We start from the raw sequence: 16,667 nt of genomic DNA on the forward strand, positions 1-16,667 counted from the left end.
TTAGCTATACACTATCTATGGATATGTAAGTAGTATAGAGTTTAAAGAATAAGTGTAACATAGATTATTATTATAAAAAATTGGTCTAAAGAGTTTCGACAGTACTTCCCTCGCTGTCGGAAACGTGACGACTGCATGCCTATTATGTTTTTTTTTTCGCAGTGGATTTCAAAGAATTCGGTTTTGTTGTTTCTGAGTAAATCAGTAAAATAAATTTACGCATTCATTAATTTTTTTGAGTCACCCTGTATATGCAAATCCAAAAAATATGAATGGAGTGATAGATCACAAGTACAGACTCATCATATTTTGTACATTTTAGATATGATTTATTCGGCAAACTTTCGAGCTGACGTCATCAATTTTTTGGAGGGGATAAGCAAATGTATTTTGACTAAACATTTATTATGCTCTTTATAACCTTAAAACATCTGCAAGATTTCAAAGCATTCGGTTTTGCAGTTCATGATTAAATCGAAAAAATAAATTTACGCATTCATTAATTTTTTTGAGTCACCCTGTATATGCAAATCCAAAAAATATGAATGGAGTGATAAATTACAAGTACAGACTCATCATATTTTGTACAGTTTAGATAAGATTTATTCGGCAAACTTTCGAGCTGACGTCATCAAGTTTTTGGAGGGGATAAGCAAATATATTTTGACTAAACATTTATTATGCTCTTTATGACCTTAAAACATCTGCAAGATTTCAGAGCATTCGGTTTTGTAGTTCCTGATTAAATCAATAAAATATATTTACGCATTCATTAATTTTTTTGAGTCACCCTGTATATGCAAATCCAAAAAATATGAATGGAGTGATAGATCACAAGTACAGACTCATCATATTTTGTACATTTTAGATATGATTTATTCCACAAACTTTTGAGCTGACGTCATCAAGTTTTTGGAGGGGGTAAGCAAATATTTTTTGACTAAAGATTTATGATGCTCTTTATAGCCTTAAAACATCTGCAACATTTCAAAGCATTCTGGTTAGCAGATTAAAAATTAAATTTCAAAATGTTGTTTTATAATTTTGATTTTTTTTCCAAAAATCTGGACGTTTCGGGTGAAAAGTCGATTCGGAGTTGTAAACTACATGTGTAGGACTATGTTATTTTATACAATTGAAAACCCATTTACTATGTACAATTTTGAAGTGACGTCATCGCATTAGTGGTGGGGATGATTAGACAAATTTTGGTTAGCGTTTTACCATCTACATGATATTCTTAATATAAGTACAAAATTTCACAACAATCGGTCGAGTACTTTCGGAGATTATCTGTCTAATAAAAATCCGGGACAACAGACGGACAGACGGACGGACAGACGGACAGACGGACGGACAGACGGACAGACGGACGGACAGACGGACAGACGGACAGACAGACGGACAGACGGACAGACGGACGGACAGACGGACAGACGGACAGACAGACGGAAATGGGAGACCTATTTCTTCGTCTTCTAGGGGTCATGAAAGATCGAGAAAACGTAAAAGTAGAGAGTCGGCCGACGGACTCGATTACAATACTTCCTTTGCTTACGCTCGGGAAGTAAAAAAATTGGTCGAAAGTTGTTTCGACACAATTTCTCTTGCTTCTGAAATACAATGATAATTTTTTTAGTTGCCCTGTATACGCAAATCCAAAAAATATTAATGCAGTGATAAATCACAAGTATAGAGTCATAATCTTTATACATTTAAGATAGCATTTTTTCAGCAAAATTTTGGGGCGGCGTCATCAATTTTTTAGGAGGGATGAGCAAATACATTTTGATCAAAAATTTACCATGCTTATGATAACTTTAAAACATCTCCAAGATTTCAAAGGATTCGCTTTTGTAGTTCCTGATTAAATCAATAAAATAAATTTACGCATTCATTAATTTTTTGAGTCACCCTGTATAAGCAAATAATCCAAAATATATGAATGGAATGATAAATTACAAGTCCAGACTCATCATATTTTGTACATTTTAGATAGGATTTATTCGGCAAACTTTTGAACTGACGTCATCAATTTTTTGGAGGGGACAAGCTAATATATTTTGACTAAAAATTCATTATGCTCTTTATAATCTTAAAACATCTGTAAGATTTCAAAGCATTCGGTTCAGCAGATTCCAAATTAAATTGCAAAATGTTGTTCTTTAATTTTGATTTTTTTCCAAAAATCTGGACATTTCTGGTAAAACTCTATTCGGAGTCGTAAACTACATGTTTAGGACTATGTTATTTTATACAATTTAAAACCCATTTGCTATGTACAATTTTGAAGTGACGTCATAGCATCAGTGGTGGGAATGATTAAACAAATTTTGGTTAGCGTTTACCATCTACATGGTATTTCTAATATAAATACAAAATTTCACAATCGGTCCAGTACTTTCGGAGATTATCTGTCTAATAAAAATCCGTGACGGCAGACAGACGGACAGACGGAAACGGGAGACCTATTTCTTCGTCCTGTAGGGGTCACGAAAGGTCGAGAAAACGTAAAAGTAGAGAGTCGGCCGACGGAGTCGATTACAATACTTCCTTTGCTTATGCTCAGGAAGTAAAAACAATAGGTACATAATCAAAAAGGGGGTAGTTATTTTCTACAAATGTAATACAATCTTTTATTCTTTAAAAATTTAGCTTTTTTCCAATGACGGTTCCTGTCCCAGCGTATAATAAACTAGTGTCTGCCAATTAAATGCACGGTCGGTCATTAATATTTATGCACGATAGATTTGATAAATGGCATTTAAAAATAACAATCGATGATTTTTCTTATTCAGCGTATATATTTTTAACATTTTAAATAGGTTAACTTAGGTATTTATTTTATTTTCAACCTATAAGAAAAATAAATTAACAAATATAAAAAGTACAGTTCAGAGAAATAAAGTTTACACTTTATTTTACAAATAATAGTTAGTAATTTCTATTTCAGGAGCTCTCATTTAAGTTAAAGCCACAAACAATTTAATACATTTTTTTTTATTTTATTCTATAAATCACACAAGGGTGGCAAATACTAACAGTGATAAATTTGGGTTGCGGGCTGGCCATGGAGTGGAACTTACATTACCGATCCAATTTTTATAATAAAGTTTTTTTAGAATTAAAAAAGAAATATTGTTATACTTTAATTTTTCTGATGTGACAACAGTAGTAGTGTCTGTGTTTGGACTTAGGTTTCCATGACAATATAATATGGGAACTAGATATAGAATTTAAGTGTGATAAAATATACGCAGCCGTTAAAAAAAATAAACAAAAGTTTGCGTAACGACACCGACGTCATATGTATCATATTCGCAATGTACTAAATAAACTTCCCTCTTCAAGCTAAAAACAGTGGCTTTTACAGAAATATTATCTCTATCCGTTATCAGGATATTGGGCCGTGGAATTTTAGTGGCTACTCAAGCTAAGTAATAAAAAATGAATCTAAAGTTATTTCGGCAGAACTTCCCTCGCCTCTGAGGCAAGAAGTCCAGTTTCTTAGTCACAAAAGATGGTTCCGTAAATTTAATTTTTGTATGGAAACATCTCTATATTTAAATAAAAAATAGTACTGTTTTCTCAGAATGTTCGGAAAATTAAATAAAGCTTTTTATACTAAATTTATAAAATCCAGTGAGTGATTCTATAATTTTTTTAAACATCTTCTATAAATAATTCTAAAGAATAAAAATATATGTATTACTAGTGTGCAAATAACGTTGCGTCTCGAAGCACATAACTTATCAATTAATTAGTTCTTTCTTCTGTTTTAAAGAGACAAAATCAATAATAAAATTTCATTTTGTTTTAACACAAATGTATGCCGCCGCTGATACTTATTATCTGAACGTGCTAATAGTCGAGTTCATTCGAAGTACAAAAAAATTCGCAACTATGAAAACCCAAATTTACCTGCAGAGTCCATCTGATTCCAAGAAGATGGAGCACCTCCTCACTTCGAACGTCAAATACGGAATTACTTTAATGAAACTTTTCCTGGAAGGTAGATAGGACGAAGGGGAGCAGTTAAGTAGCCAGCGAGGTCACCTGATTTAACCCCACTTGACTTTTACTTCCCGAGCGTAAGCAAAGGAAGTATTGTAATCGAGTCCGTCGGCCGACTCTCTACTTTTACGTTTTCTCGATCTTTCATGACCCCTAGAAGACGAAGAAATAGGTCTCCCATTTCCGTCTGTCTGTCCGTCTGTCCGTCCGTCTGTCCGTCTGTCCGTCTGTCCGTCTGTCCGTCTGTCCGTCTGCCGTCCCGGATTTTTATTAGACAGATAATCTCCGAAAGTACTAGACCGATTGTTGTGAAATTTTGTACTTATATTAAGAATATCATGTAGATGGTAAAACGCTAACCAAAATTTGTCTAATCATCCCCACCACTAATGCGATGACGTCACTTCAAAATTGTACATAGTAAATGGGTTTTCAATTGTATAAAATAACATAGTCCTACACATGTAGTTTACAACTCTGAATCGACTTTTCACCCGAAACGTCCAGATTTTTGGAAAAAAAATCAAAATTATAAAACAACATTTTGAAATTTAATTTTTAATCTGCTAACCAGAATGCTTTGAAATGTTGCAGATGTTTTAAGGCTATAAAGAGCATCATAAATCTTTAGTCAAAAAATATTTGTTTATCCCCTCCAAAAACTTGATGACGTCAGCTCAAAAGTTTGTGGAATAAATCATATCTAAAATGTACAAAATATGATGATTCTGTACTTGTGATCTATCACTCCATTCATATTTTTTGGATTTGCATATACAGGGTGACTCAAAAAAATTAATGAATGCGTAAATTTATTTTACTGATTTACTCAGAAACTACAAAACCGAATGCTTTGAAATCTTGCAGATGTTTTAAGGTTATAAAGAGCATAATAAATGTTTAGTCAAAATATATTTGCTTATCCTCTCCAAAAAATTGATGACGTCAGCTCGAAAGTTTGCCGAATAAATCCTATCTAAACTGTAAAAATATGATGAGTCTGTACTTGTAATTTATCACTCCATTCATATTTTTTGGATTTGCATATACAGGGTGACTCAAAAAAATTAATGTATGCGTAAATATATTTTATTGATTTAATCAGGAACTACAAAACCGAATGCTCTGAAATCTTGCAGATGTTTTAAGGTCATAAAGAGCATAATAAATGTTTAGTCAAAATATATTTGCTTATCCCCTCCAAAAACTTGATGACGTCAGCTCGAAAGTTTGCCGAATAAATCATATCTAAAATGTACAAAATATGATGAGTCTGTACTTGTCATTTATCACTCCATTCATATTTTTTGGATTTGCATATACAGAGTGACTCAAAAAAATTAATGAATGCGTAAATATATTTTATTGATTTAATCAGGAATTACAAAACCGAATGCTTTGAAATCTTGGGAATATTTTAAAGTTATTATAAGCATGGTAAACTTTTGTTCAAAATGTATTTGTTCATCCCTCCTAAAAAAATTGATGACGTCACCCTTAAATTTTGCTGAATAAATCCTATCTAAAATGCAAAAAATATGATGAGTTTGTACTTGTGATTTATCATTCCATTCATATTTTTAAGATTTTCTTAAGAGGTGGTTCAAAAAAATTAATGAAGTCAATTTATTTTATTGATTAAATTAAAGGCAACACTTATTATTAGTATTACACCCCAACCAACCCAATTTGGTAGACACAAAATTTGTTAAAGGAAAAACTCGGTTGAAACATAAGGGTAGCACGCTTATTTACATCGACTTTAACATTACAGACCTGCATTTGTTTTATGCGCTCACTTGGTTCCGCGAATGTGAAATAGACATGTTTATAATCAACCAATTGTGAATTTCACCGTCAAGAATTAAAATAAAACCCAATGTTTTATATAATAAGCGGAAGTCGAAGCAATAAAACCGATGGTCGTTTTGTTTACAGTTTCTCTGTTTGACTCTCACGTATGCTGTTACGCTTGTCATCTTAAATTAAGAAATGTTTATACATAAACGATTTACAGTTGCCTTTCATATTACTAGACAGCGGATTTTTGTCGGGCTACGTCACGTTTAATCGGTACTAATTCCATAAATATAATTAACGATTTATTAATCAAACGGCTAAGTAAATGAGAACGGGAATTAACAGCAGAGTGCAACGAAAAAGCGTTATTCTAATCTCAAATAAACGAAGTGCAGTCCGCAACCGCAATGAATTCGCATCCCGTACGAGCCGTACCGAGTTTGGCCTTGCCTAGCCCGACAGAAATCCGCTCTCTAGATATTACACACCGACGCCGTATACGTGAGTAAATTGTTTCGTTATTTTATTGATTATAAGAAATCAATATTCAAAACGACCCAATTCATTTTCCCGAAAATTTGGGAATACAATAATTTTATTCTTAGTATTACACTACATCTATCCCAACTGATATACGTGTCCTTGCAAAAATGTTGATGACGTCATCACAATTTTTTTTTTAAATTCCCACTACAAAAATGTAATGAGAAAAAAACCACAATAGGCATGCACTCGTCAAGTTTCCGACAGCGAGGGAAGTACTGTCTAAACTCTTTAGACCAATTTTTTTCTGTAGGGTTATGTAAAAAATCGAGTTTTTTTTAATAAACCACAAAACATCGAAGAACTCCAAGAAAGATATTAAATGTGATTCTGATTACTGATTTCCTCCTTATATTCTAACAGATTCATTTGAAAAATTTGCGCAACATATATATTTACTATGGCCTGGAAGTAAATGGATAACATTTTGAACATTTCTTGTAAAATTGTTGTTTTTTAAATGTTAATTTGATCTTTTTTCAATAATGTAACTTTTTATTTAAATTTTTCAAAAAGCTTTCATAACAATAATGTACATATTTCTAGAATAATTTGTAAATTATTTGGAAACAGCATTTAAATCAATCTGGTACGATGGCATCTTTATTTCAGTTTATGTTCCCACAGTTCTTTCATTTTTACAATGATTGGGTACTAGTATAATTTTTGAATAAAATGTCCCACGCCAGCACTATGAAAGGTGATAGTATTATCAAGGCTAGCTACGATTTATTGATTTTCAGTATTTTTATTTTGACAATTTATTGTACCATGCTGGGAAAAAATAAAATAATGATTGCGTTGCATTTCTGAATTCAGCAAAAAATGCACTATTTACAAAAGGAACATTTGACTACTAGTGCTATTAAAAAAAATCAAGTTAGCATTGCATCTGAAAAACAAATGAAGTATAGAATTTAAAAAAATTGCAGAAAATAGAACTTGAGTATTCCTAGGAACAGCCCAAATTTCAAAAAGATTCAGCAACCCATTCTCGCGATATTCAACTGCTTTCCGTTCTTTGTAGCGACCCTGTATATACAATATACATGCTGAAAAAATGGCGAACCAACTCAACGGTACATTATTAAGTTCACAAGTCTAAGTTCAGGAAAAATCATTAAAAAGTTCCTTACGTCAACTTACCGAAACAAAATATCGATTTATACCGATAAATCAAAAAGCTCTAAAAATTACCCACACTTTTCCAATTCATCCTAAACAATTTTAAGTTTTTTGTTATATTATAAAATAAAGGAAACTGTGGATGGAAACAAGATACCTCCAAAATTATTTTGAATAATGGAAGTCTAATTGATTTCATGTATCCAACACTAATAAGTGGTGAATTAGAATATGGTGATATATTGAAATTAAAAGTTAAATTTTGAAGCGGACTATATTTTATACATTTGGTCCCACGAATTTTTTAATTATTTTTTCTTTGTTCTATAGACACTCCTGAACAACGTGTCATAGAATTGGTACGCCATTTTTTCAGCACCTTGTATATAATATTGCAATATTAATATGACCACTAGCCATGGAGGTAGAATTTTACCTTCATGCTACTATCGTATTATTATTAGTGGGAGACCACCTGTTGGAGGAAGGTTTCAAAAGTAAAAACATAATGTGAAAGAGCTAATTATTGCATGAAATATTTATTGGTTGCAGTAGTAAAGATATCTAATGTCAACACAGATGATAATTTCTACAAAATTGTTACAAGAACTCAGAAGTACACTTGATGCCGTGGTTAGGAGCACTAAACTTCCCTCTTCATCACAGAAGTTTTTAATGTTCATGCCAAAACTAGGACGTTCAAGTACCCAAAACTGGACCCACCATACCATCATCTCGTTGGACTTGAACAGCAAGTGCATTTAAGACAAAATTTTAACAAAGTCTCGCATCAATAAGTATTATTTTTATAAAACATTTTTTTCTGTAATCAGGTCGAGTATAAGTCGTTGTATAACTTTTGTTTTGTTATTCAATCTGATTATAACTTTTTTTTTCAAATGGGTTATTTGAATGACAAACTTTAAGGTGAAACACGTGTATTTATGTACTACAGCGTAACTCCAGTGAATGAACAATTCGTTTTGTATTAATTTACAATATTGCAGAAGCAAATAAAACTCATCAAAATGACAATACAAAGTGTTTTCAGTTTTCAGTCACGAACACAACAACTTGTTTCTTACAAAACGGGTCGGACAATGTGTTGTTGATCAGTGGGTCGGCCATTCATTAATTCCACTAAAAATAAATTTCAAGCACAAATTTTCCATCTTTATTACATCATTGAAAGGTGAAGGGTTTCCGTAAAAAGCACACCGAACGCAACGTGACCAGACTGTTCACGTGATGGCATGAACCAATTGCGCGACTGCAAGAACGGCGATCACGTTGTAGTTGTCGTGGAAGACAAGAGTGCCGAAGAGTTTCGCCCCGGTTTAAAATTTTACGAAATTTATTGTGAAGTGTAATCGAAAGACTCCTTTTTATTGCTGGCATAACAACAATAGATTTTCAGACAAACGATCAGGTAATGAGTAAATGCAGTTTGAGTTGACCCAGTTGTTAGCAAGTGACCTTTAGATGTAGTTATTGTAACTAGTGACAACATGTATTAGCCGCAAAAAGTAAGCAGTAAATGAAATGAAATTAATTATCAATGCATGAATAGTTGATTTTAATGACATATCAACCTGGTTTCACCGAATTTGTTAATTTTAAGTATTACTATTTAAAAAATTTAAAAAAATATATTTTCGAATTGTTCAATTGTTGATAAAACTAAACTAAATTTATTTTGTTAAATACATTTTTTATTATTACATTATTATTATTTGTATTTAAATATAGATATTTTTTAATAATTAATATTAAACGAGAGATGAAAATACCTCAAAACTAGTACCTACCTCCAAGAAATAAAAGATAGGTACATTAGATACTGTGATCATGATCATAATTCATCGTAGTAATATTGGTGCCCCAGATTTTGTCAGAATTTATTTTTTTTTATGCAACTACATATTTTTCTGATATTTGTTGGATTTAAAAAAAAGGAAAATCGTAACAATTTTTTTTTTGTAAACTGGCCGTACTTATTTTTTTTAAGATTCACGAGTTATTTACCAGTGTAAAAGCTTTAAATTGTTTAATGTAATAAAATCTAAATCAAAAAATGTATGTCTTTCAACTGGTTAACGGACAAAATAAAATACAAGACAATATTTCCAAATTAGTATCTATTAAGATATCAAAGTTGATCCAAACGTGTATAAATACGTACTTATATATCAAAATGTACACGAGTGTTAACACTGCTAACGTTTTGCAGTCTTTTTTGTCTGACATATAAATTCCTCTCTTTCATAACCGTCTCTACGTAATAACAATGGTAATACGCAGTGGTTATTAATAATGTAATAATAATATTTATAGTGTGTTGTAAGTTTAAATGCGTTCTGTGTTTTGTTGCTTTGGAAACGTCAAAATCTGTTATTTGAGTAAATTTAAACGAGACAAATAATTGGGATGTTTTGTAGCTGTGGTAAAAATTTTGTACCGCTAAAATCGCAAGATTTGAAGGTTTTCATTCAATTTGCAATTGTTGGTAATTTCGTCCACTAATTCTTATTTTAAAATTTTTTTAAAGTATTCCCTTTTTATATAGCCAAAAAAATTTGCTATTTTGATAGTCGTTGACAAATAACGTAAACAGAATGGATTCCAGGATTTAGCACTGTGATATACAGGCTAACCCAGATAAAACAAATGTAATATTGAAATTTCGTGTAAGCCGATGTTTTTTGTTAAGGAGGAAAACTTAATTTAATACACTGCAAATGTGATGCATATACAGGGTGATTTTGAAATATATGTAATAATTGTTACCACGGCATCACGTACCCTAGTAAATTGGAAATATAGAAAAAACAAATTAATAGTCGAATAAGGCAAAACCCCCATGCACCACCCTCGATGCGATGCCACTGATCCATCTTGGAAACAGTAGGTAGAAAAATCTTCGAATAAAAACGATCTAAATACTTTCAGGTTCAATTAAAGCAAAACCGACATTTTGCTGGTCTTCATTCGTTCGTTCTTTATTAGTAAAATAAAAGCAACTTAGAATGCTACTACCTTTTCACAATAAATGTTGAAACTGTTGCCTTTGACTAGCAATACAGGCTTCAGCACGTCGCAACATGTTTGCTCGGATACGTAAAAAAACACCGGGAATTCCACGAACTGTAGCTGCTGCCACTTCCACTCGTTGTTGAAACTCTTCGATAGTTTCTGGACATTGTTGATTTCTATAAACTGTTTCATCCAACCCCACAGACAAAAACACCCGGATTGAGATCGGGTGAACGCGTAGGCCAGGCTACTGGGCCGTTTCTACTGGCTCACTGGTTAGAAAAATGGTTCTTTAACCATTCAGTTACTGGCCTAGCAAAATGTGGTGGTGCCCATCATGCAAATACCACATGCGAACTCGTTCACCTAGAGCATTTCTAGAGGCAGTTCCATATTTAGCTGCTCTTCCAACACATTGTTTAAAAACTCGAGGTACTGTGCCGCATTTAGTCTGTTTGGTAAAACATAACGTCAAACTAAACGTCATTTATGATACCGGCCCGCACATTTATGGAAAATGGTCGTTGAAATCGTACTTCTTGACGAGCGTGTAGATTTTCATCGGACCAAATGTGAGTGTTGTGGCTGTTGAAAATAGCATTGCGAGTGAATCCTGCTTCTTCCGTAAACAGAATGCAATTTAAAAATTTAGGGTGTTTACTACTTTGCTGCAACAACCATCCGTAGTAAACTACACGACGTGGAAAATCAGCGGGCTCCAAAGCTTGCACTTTTTAAACGTGGTGTGGATGTAAGCCTTGTTCTTTTAATGTACGATGCACTGCAAACTGTGAAATTCCAACTTCAGCTGCAAGTCGCCGAGTGCTGATGTCGGGCTCTTCTTCGACGCGTTCCAAAATTTGTTCTTCAGCTTGCAGTATTCTTTCGGTGCTATCACGGTCACGATCGTGAGTTTGAAGCGTGAAGGTACCACGATCTCGGAGATGCTGTACCATTCATTTAAATGTTGGCGCACACGGAATCGCGTGATTTGGAGAGCGCTCAATCCACAATTCATGGGCAAACATCACCATGCCGCCACGCTTGAAACAGAAAAAGTTGTTCTGATACCTGACTGGCCCTTACCGTGTTTTCGTACGTTGCTTATCAGTGCATCGGTTGTTTGGTTCTTAATCCTAGTCGTTCTGTGCCATTCATTGAATAGTAGTTTTGGTAGGTCAAGAAACACTACCATGACGTGGCGTGTATAACAATTTATATGTATTTACTTCACACTTAGGAACGTGAACTTTACACAGTGTAATTAATTTTATTGTGAGCTATTCCATATTTTTTATTGCAAATCCTTCAAAATCACCCAGTACGGCGTCGACCGTCACGACAACAACCTATATTTTTTCAATGGATTTTAATAGATCAGTAAAGTACGATTATAACACACAAGTGTTATTTTCAATCGATAAAAAAATAAAATTTATTAAGATAAAAACAATGAAAGCTGAATGATTTAACGGTACCTACTCTATTTTAGAAGCAATTAGAAAGATCTGCTTCAAAAACAGCGTCGCCTTTCAAGCTAAAAACAGTGGCTTTTACAGAATTTCAATACTTCTGTACGTAATTTAGGCTTTAAAACGTTGCAAATTTATTAGGTACATTTTTCTTCTCTTGCAGAAACACCGTTATTCAACAGTCTAAACTAGAATAACCATGTATGTTCGTAAAAAGTAGATGAGTGGGGCTATTGGAGATGCGGGCCGGGCGTCCAAGGGTCAGGATAAGCACATGGTACATTGGTTCCGTAAAGGATTGCGCTTACATGACAACCCATCACTGCGAGAAGGATTAAAAGGAGCCAGGACATTCCGCTGTGTTTTCGTTCTTGACCCTTGGTTTGCAGGCTCTTCAAATGTTGGCATAAACAAGTGGAGGCAAGTAACCTGCTTAATCGTGGGAAAATGTACATTGTTACGCATAACAGAAATAAATTATATACATTTGGTTATCACAAAATTTAATCTCTGGATATGTTTTCTTATGATGTTAGCTTCATAATTAATACATATTAATATTTATAATCATTAAGAATATGCGAGTGCAATGAAACCGAAAACATCTTTTTTTGGTACACATACACGTATTTTTGACCCACTTCCATTTTCCAGGTTCCTTCTTCAGTGCCTAGAAGATCTAGACCGAAATCTGCGAAAACTAAACTCGCGTCTTTTCGTCATTAGAGGTCAACCAGCTGACGCTTTGCCTAAGCTTTTCAAAGAGTGGGGCACAACATTTCTCACTTTTGAAGAAGATCCCGAACCATTCGGTGGAGTACGGGATCACAACCTCACAACACTATGCCAAGAACTAGGCATTTCCGTAGTGCAAAGAGTATCTCATACGTTGTACCCCTTACAAGACATAATAGACCGAAACAGCGGAAGAGCTCCTTTGACTTACCACCAGTTCTTAGCAATTATAGCTTGCATGGGACAGCCTCCGCAACCAGAACCGCCCGTTACCTTTGGTTCTTTAAATGGAGCCCACACACCTTTAACCGAGGACCATGACGAAAAATATGGGGTGCCTACACTGGAAGAACTAGGGTTTGATACGGACGGACTCATACCACCTGTATGGCAAGGAGGGGAGAGTGAAGCACTAGCGAGGCTGGAGAGGCATCTGGAACGGAAGGCTTGGGTAGCATCCTTCGGGAGACCAAAGATGACTCCTCAGTCGTTGTTGCCATCACAAACGGGATTATCGCCATATCTTCGGTTTGGGTGTTTGTCAACTAGATTGTTTTATTATCAACTTACTGACCTCTACAAGAAGATTAAGAAAGCGTTTCCACCTTTATCGCTTCACGGACAACTATTATGGAGGGAGTTCTTTTATTGTGCTGCTACAAAGAATCCTAATTTTGATAAAATGATTGGTAATCCAATATGTGTTCAAATTCCGTGGGATAAGAATGCAGAAGCGTTAGCAAAGTGGGCAAACGTAAGTAAACTATATTATGACGCTAACAGGGTTTTGGAGTGGATTCTTCACTTATGAATATTATAAATTTTTTATGAAAGGGAAATTTAATTACACCAATTTATAAAAATTGACATTGATTTAAATGCGTTCTTATCTTCAACTATTTTTAAGCTTTTAAAGATATTTAAAAATTTACAATTATTAATTGCTTTTACCAATTTCAAACAACTTTTGTCTATTTAATTATATCATTCGAAAATATTTAAGCTTCTCTTGGACGCTTTTTTCAACGAGTTATCATTCATATTGTTCTAATTTACATTCTCTACATTCGCTCAAGTTGGCTGCTTGTTCCTGATCTTCCACCCTATTTATATGTGTCTTTAATATACAACATGCAAAGTTTTTAATCATTTATCCACCAAGACAATCACTAGTTTTTTTTTTTTTGTAAATATAGGGACAAACTGGATTTCCTTGGATAGATGCTATCATGACACAACTTCGCGAAGAAGGTTGGATACATCATGTGGCAAGGCATGCGGTTGCGTGTTTTTTGACTCGTGGGGACCTATGGTTATCTTGGGAAGAAGGAATGAAGGTAAATGGAGAATCTTTTCTGATTTGACAATAGAACAAATCCTTTTTAGGTGTTTGAGGAATTACTCCTTGATGCAGACTGGTCAGTAAACGCAGGGATGTGGATGTGGCTTTCCTGCTCCAGTTTCTTCCAACAGTTTTTCCATTGTTACTGTCCGATTAAATTTGGAAGAAAAGCAGATCCTAATGGGGATTACATAAGGTAGCAGTTGTAAAAATTAACATAACAAACAATAACGTAAGTTTTTTGCCAGGAAATATTTACCAGTGTTGAAAAATATACCAACGCAGTATATTCATGAACCTTGGACTGCTCCAGAACATATACAGCGGGCTGCAAAATGCATTGTCGGGAAAGATTATTCTCTGCCGATTGTTAATCACGCTGCGGCCAGTCGAATTAATATTCAAAGAATGAAACAAGTATATCAACAGCTTTCAAATTATCGTAATGTGGAGAACTCCCGTAAATATAAAGAAGGATACCAAGAACAACCGAATGTTGTTACCGTCGGTAATCCTAGTAGCAAATAAGATTCTTCTTTTGCCGTTAGTTTACTATTTAATATACGCATGTTACTAGTCTATAATTGTCAAATTTTTATACATTCTGTGTTTTCAGTCTGTTATACCTAAATGTGTCATAATTAAATGTTTCAAAAACATTAACAGTTTTCAAACACTGTAATCTGATATCTAATTAGGTAAGTGATTAAACTGTTTTAACACGACCGTGGTTCTGATTCATTGTTACTCCAGTAAGTTGTAGCTTACAAACAAAGCTCATCTGCAATCTTTTCCTTTGTCAGATGACACAATTAAAATTGTATTTAAGGATATTCATTCGTTATACGACTGTTTGCTATAAATTTTTGTTTCCAACACATTACGCACTGAAAAAAAGTGACCATATTTTGAAATGAATGGCCAAAGTTTCAGGCTTTATAATTTTTCGTCTGTTGCCTAGTCTAGAATCACACAATTGAATTTAATGTTTTTTATAGTTAAATTGTTGTATGAGCTTCTAGCCGAAAGATAGTTCCCGCCCTTGGACCTTTCGTCAGGCCTCAAACTTTCTTTCGTATTTTTTTTTCGGTTGTAGATGCTAATATAACTATTTCACGTCATGTTATCAAGTCCCATTTTTTAATAAGTTATTTCTTATTTCATTTGGAACGTACAAATAATTTAATAGACTAATATTGGGATGTTTAACTACTGACAGACTGCGTTAAACATCCTAGTTCAACAGTCTGCCGCATGCATTCAGTAGATCAATGGCAGTGATTGAAATAAAAATTTTCGAATTTTAAAATATTGTAAAACGCTATAGCATTAAGTATTATATATATGTACAACACCAAACATATCAAATACTGCACAACAACAGTATGTTTTCAAAGAATTACAACACTGCCAAATGGTTTTCCAATGAATAACAAATATGGCTTGAACAGTCAAACTAACTGGTGGTGAAGGTCATAAACTGATAATTCATGATTTGGGTAACAAAGGGGTTCAGAATAGGCCGCTGTACACACTTTATTAAGTTACAAATATTAAATGTCGATTGTATGTGGACTATTTTAATGCCTTTCAATTTTAACTGTGTATCTCAAGTGAAATTAGCATTACTTTTATGGTGGTTTCCAAAAGTCTTCCACTTCCCTATTAACTTTGGAACTAAACAAAAGTGTGATAGATGTGAACCACAAATGAATTGTTACATTTTCACCGTGAATTAAAAATTTTAAATGAAATACATAGGTTTTTCGAACATGATTTTAATGCTCCTTTAATTTTTATTACCTGCGTGTGCTAAGTTTGATGTGCAAAAATCCTAGGAAAATGTTAGTATTGTATTGATAATGTCAACGTAGTTGTCGAAACGTGTCAGCAATTTTCGTAATCCTGTATTTCGATGTTATATGGGTAATAAACGTAATAATGGGAAAACTGTTAATCCAAATTTATTTCAGCATATGTTCAAAGTGTTCGCCATTTTCCTCTTGGCTTTTAAACGTTTGTCTAGGATTACGTAACATTTCAGAAGTCCTCTGGGAGCACTTTTGCGGAGGTGTTTCATACACTATCGATTTTAAGTATTCCCACAGAAAGAATCTAGTGGAGCGAAATCCGGAAACTGTGCCGACCACGCTATAGGTCTGCGCCCACCAATCCAACAACCCACGTATATTTATCTATTTAGAAACCTTTTTGCACTTCGAAAATAATACGACAGCTTCCTATCTTATTGAAAAAATGAGAGTTGGGAAAATTTATTTTCATGTAGTTCCAGATTTCAGTAAATAATAAATCGATCACAGTTAATACGGACAGGTTTACATCGCTCGAGTATTTACAGTTATGGCAGCGGATTTTTGATTAAAAATGTACTTTTGTTTTCAGGAATCTAATTGCCTGTGGATTATTTTTCGTTAGTTGATCTAGATGCAGCCATATAAGTTTATAAAGATGAATCTTTTGTAAGGTTATGAAGTAGTAGCCGTGGTAATAACTGAAACAATAGTTAAAAAATATCGCCCTTTGATATATCATTAATAAAAATCAGTGACAAGATTTGTACAGCGCTTTAAGCAGCATAAACT

At 33.7% G+C, this 16,667-nt stretch overlaps 1 protein-coding gene across 1 annotated transcript; it reads left to right on the forward strand.

Annotated features, from left to right (window-relative positions):
• The first annotated feature begins 8,763 nt into the window (after window positions 1-8,763).
• On the forward strand, window positions 8,764-14,812 carry LOC135122526 (cryptochrome-1). Its single transcript, XM_064046755.1, has 6 exons — window positions 8,764-8,911; window positions 12,151-12,407; window positions 12,642-13,476; window positions 13,919-14,059; window positions 14,109-14,260; window positions 14,313-14,812. Exons 2-6 carry the CDS (start codon window positions 12,208-12,210, stop codon window positions 14,590-14,592), a joined length of 1,608 nt encoding a protein of 535 aa, XP_063902825.1. The 5' UTR covers window positions 8,764-8,911; window positions 12,151-12,207; the 3' UTR covers window positions 14,593-14,812.
• The last annotated feature ends 1,855 nt before the right edge of the window (window positions 14,813-16,667 follow it).

This window comes from Zophobas morio, unplaced genomic scaffold (genome assembly GCF_036711695.1).
Source record: "Zophobas morio isolate AGI-343-1 ecotype UQ-CSIRO unplaced genomic scaffold, CSIRO_AGI_Zmor_V1 ptg000005l, whole genome shotgun sequence".
Taxonomy (NCBI): Eukaryota; Metazoa; Arthropoda; class Insecta; order Coleoptera; family Tenebrionidae; genus Zophobas; species Zophobas morio.

Bases quoted from the DNA above. Each gene is read 5' to 3' on its own strand.
- LOC135122526 (XM_064046755.1), top strand. From the start codon at position 12,208: ATGAGTGGGGCTATTGGAGATGCGGGCCGGGCGTCCAAGGGTCAGGAT. The intron at 13,477-13,918 runs GTAAGTAAACTA...TTGTAAATATAG, and splicing joins CGTTAGCAAAGTGGGCAAAC to GGACAAACTGGATTTCCTTG. The intron at 14,261-14,312 runs GTAGCAGTTGTA...GTTTTTTGCCAG, and splicing joins CCTAATGGGGATTACATAAG to GAAATATTTACCAGTGTTGA.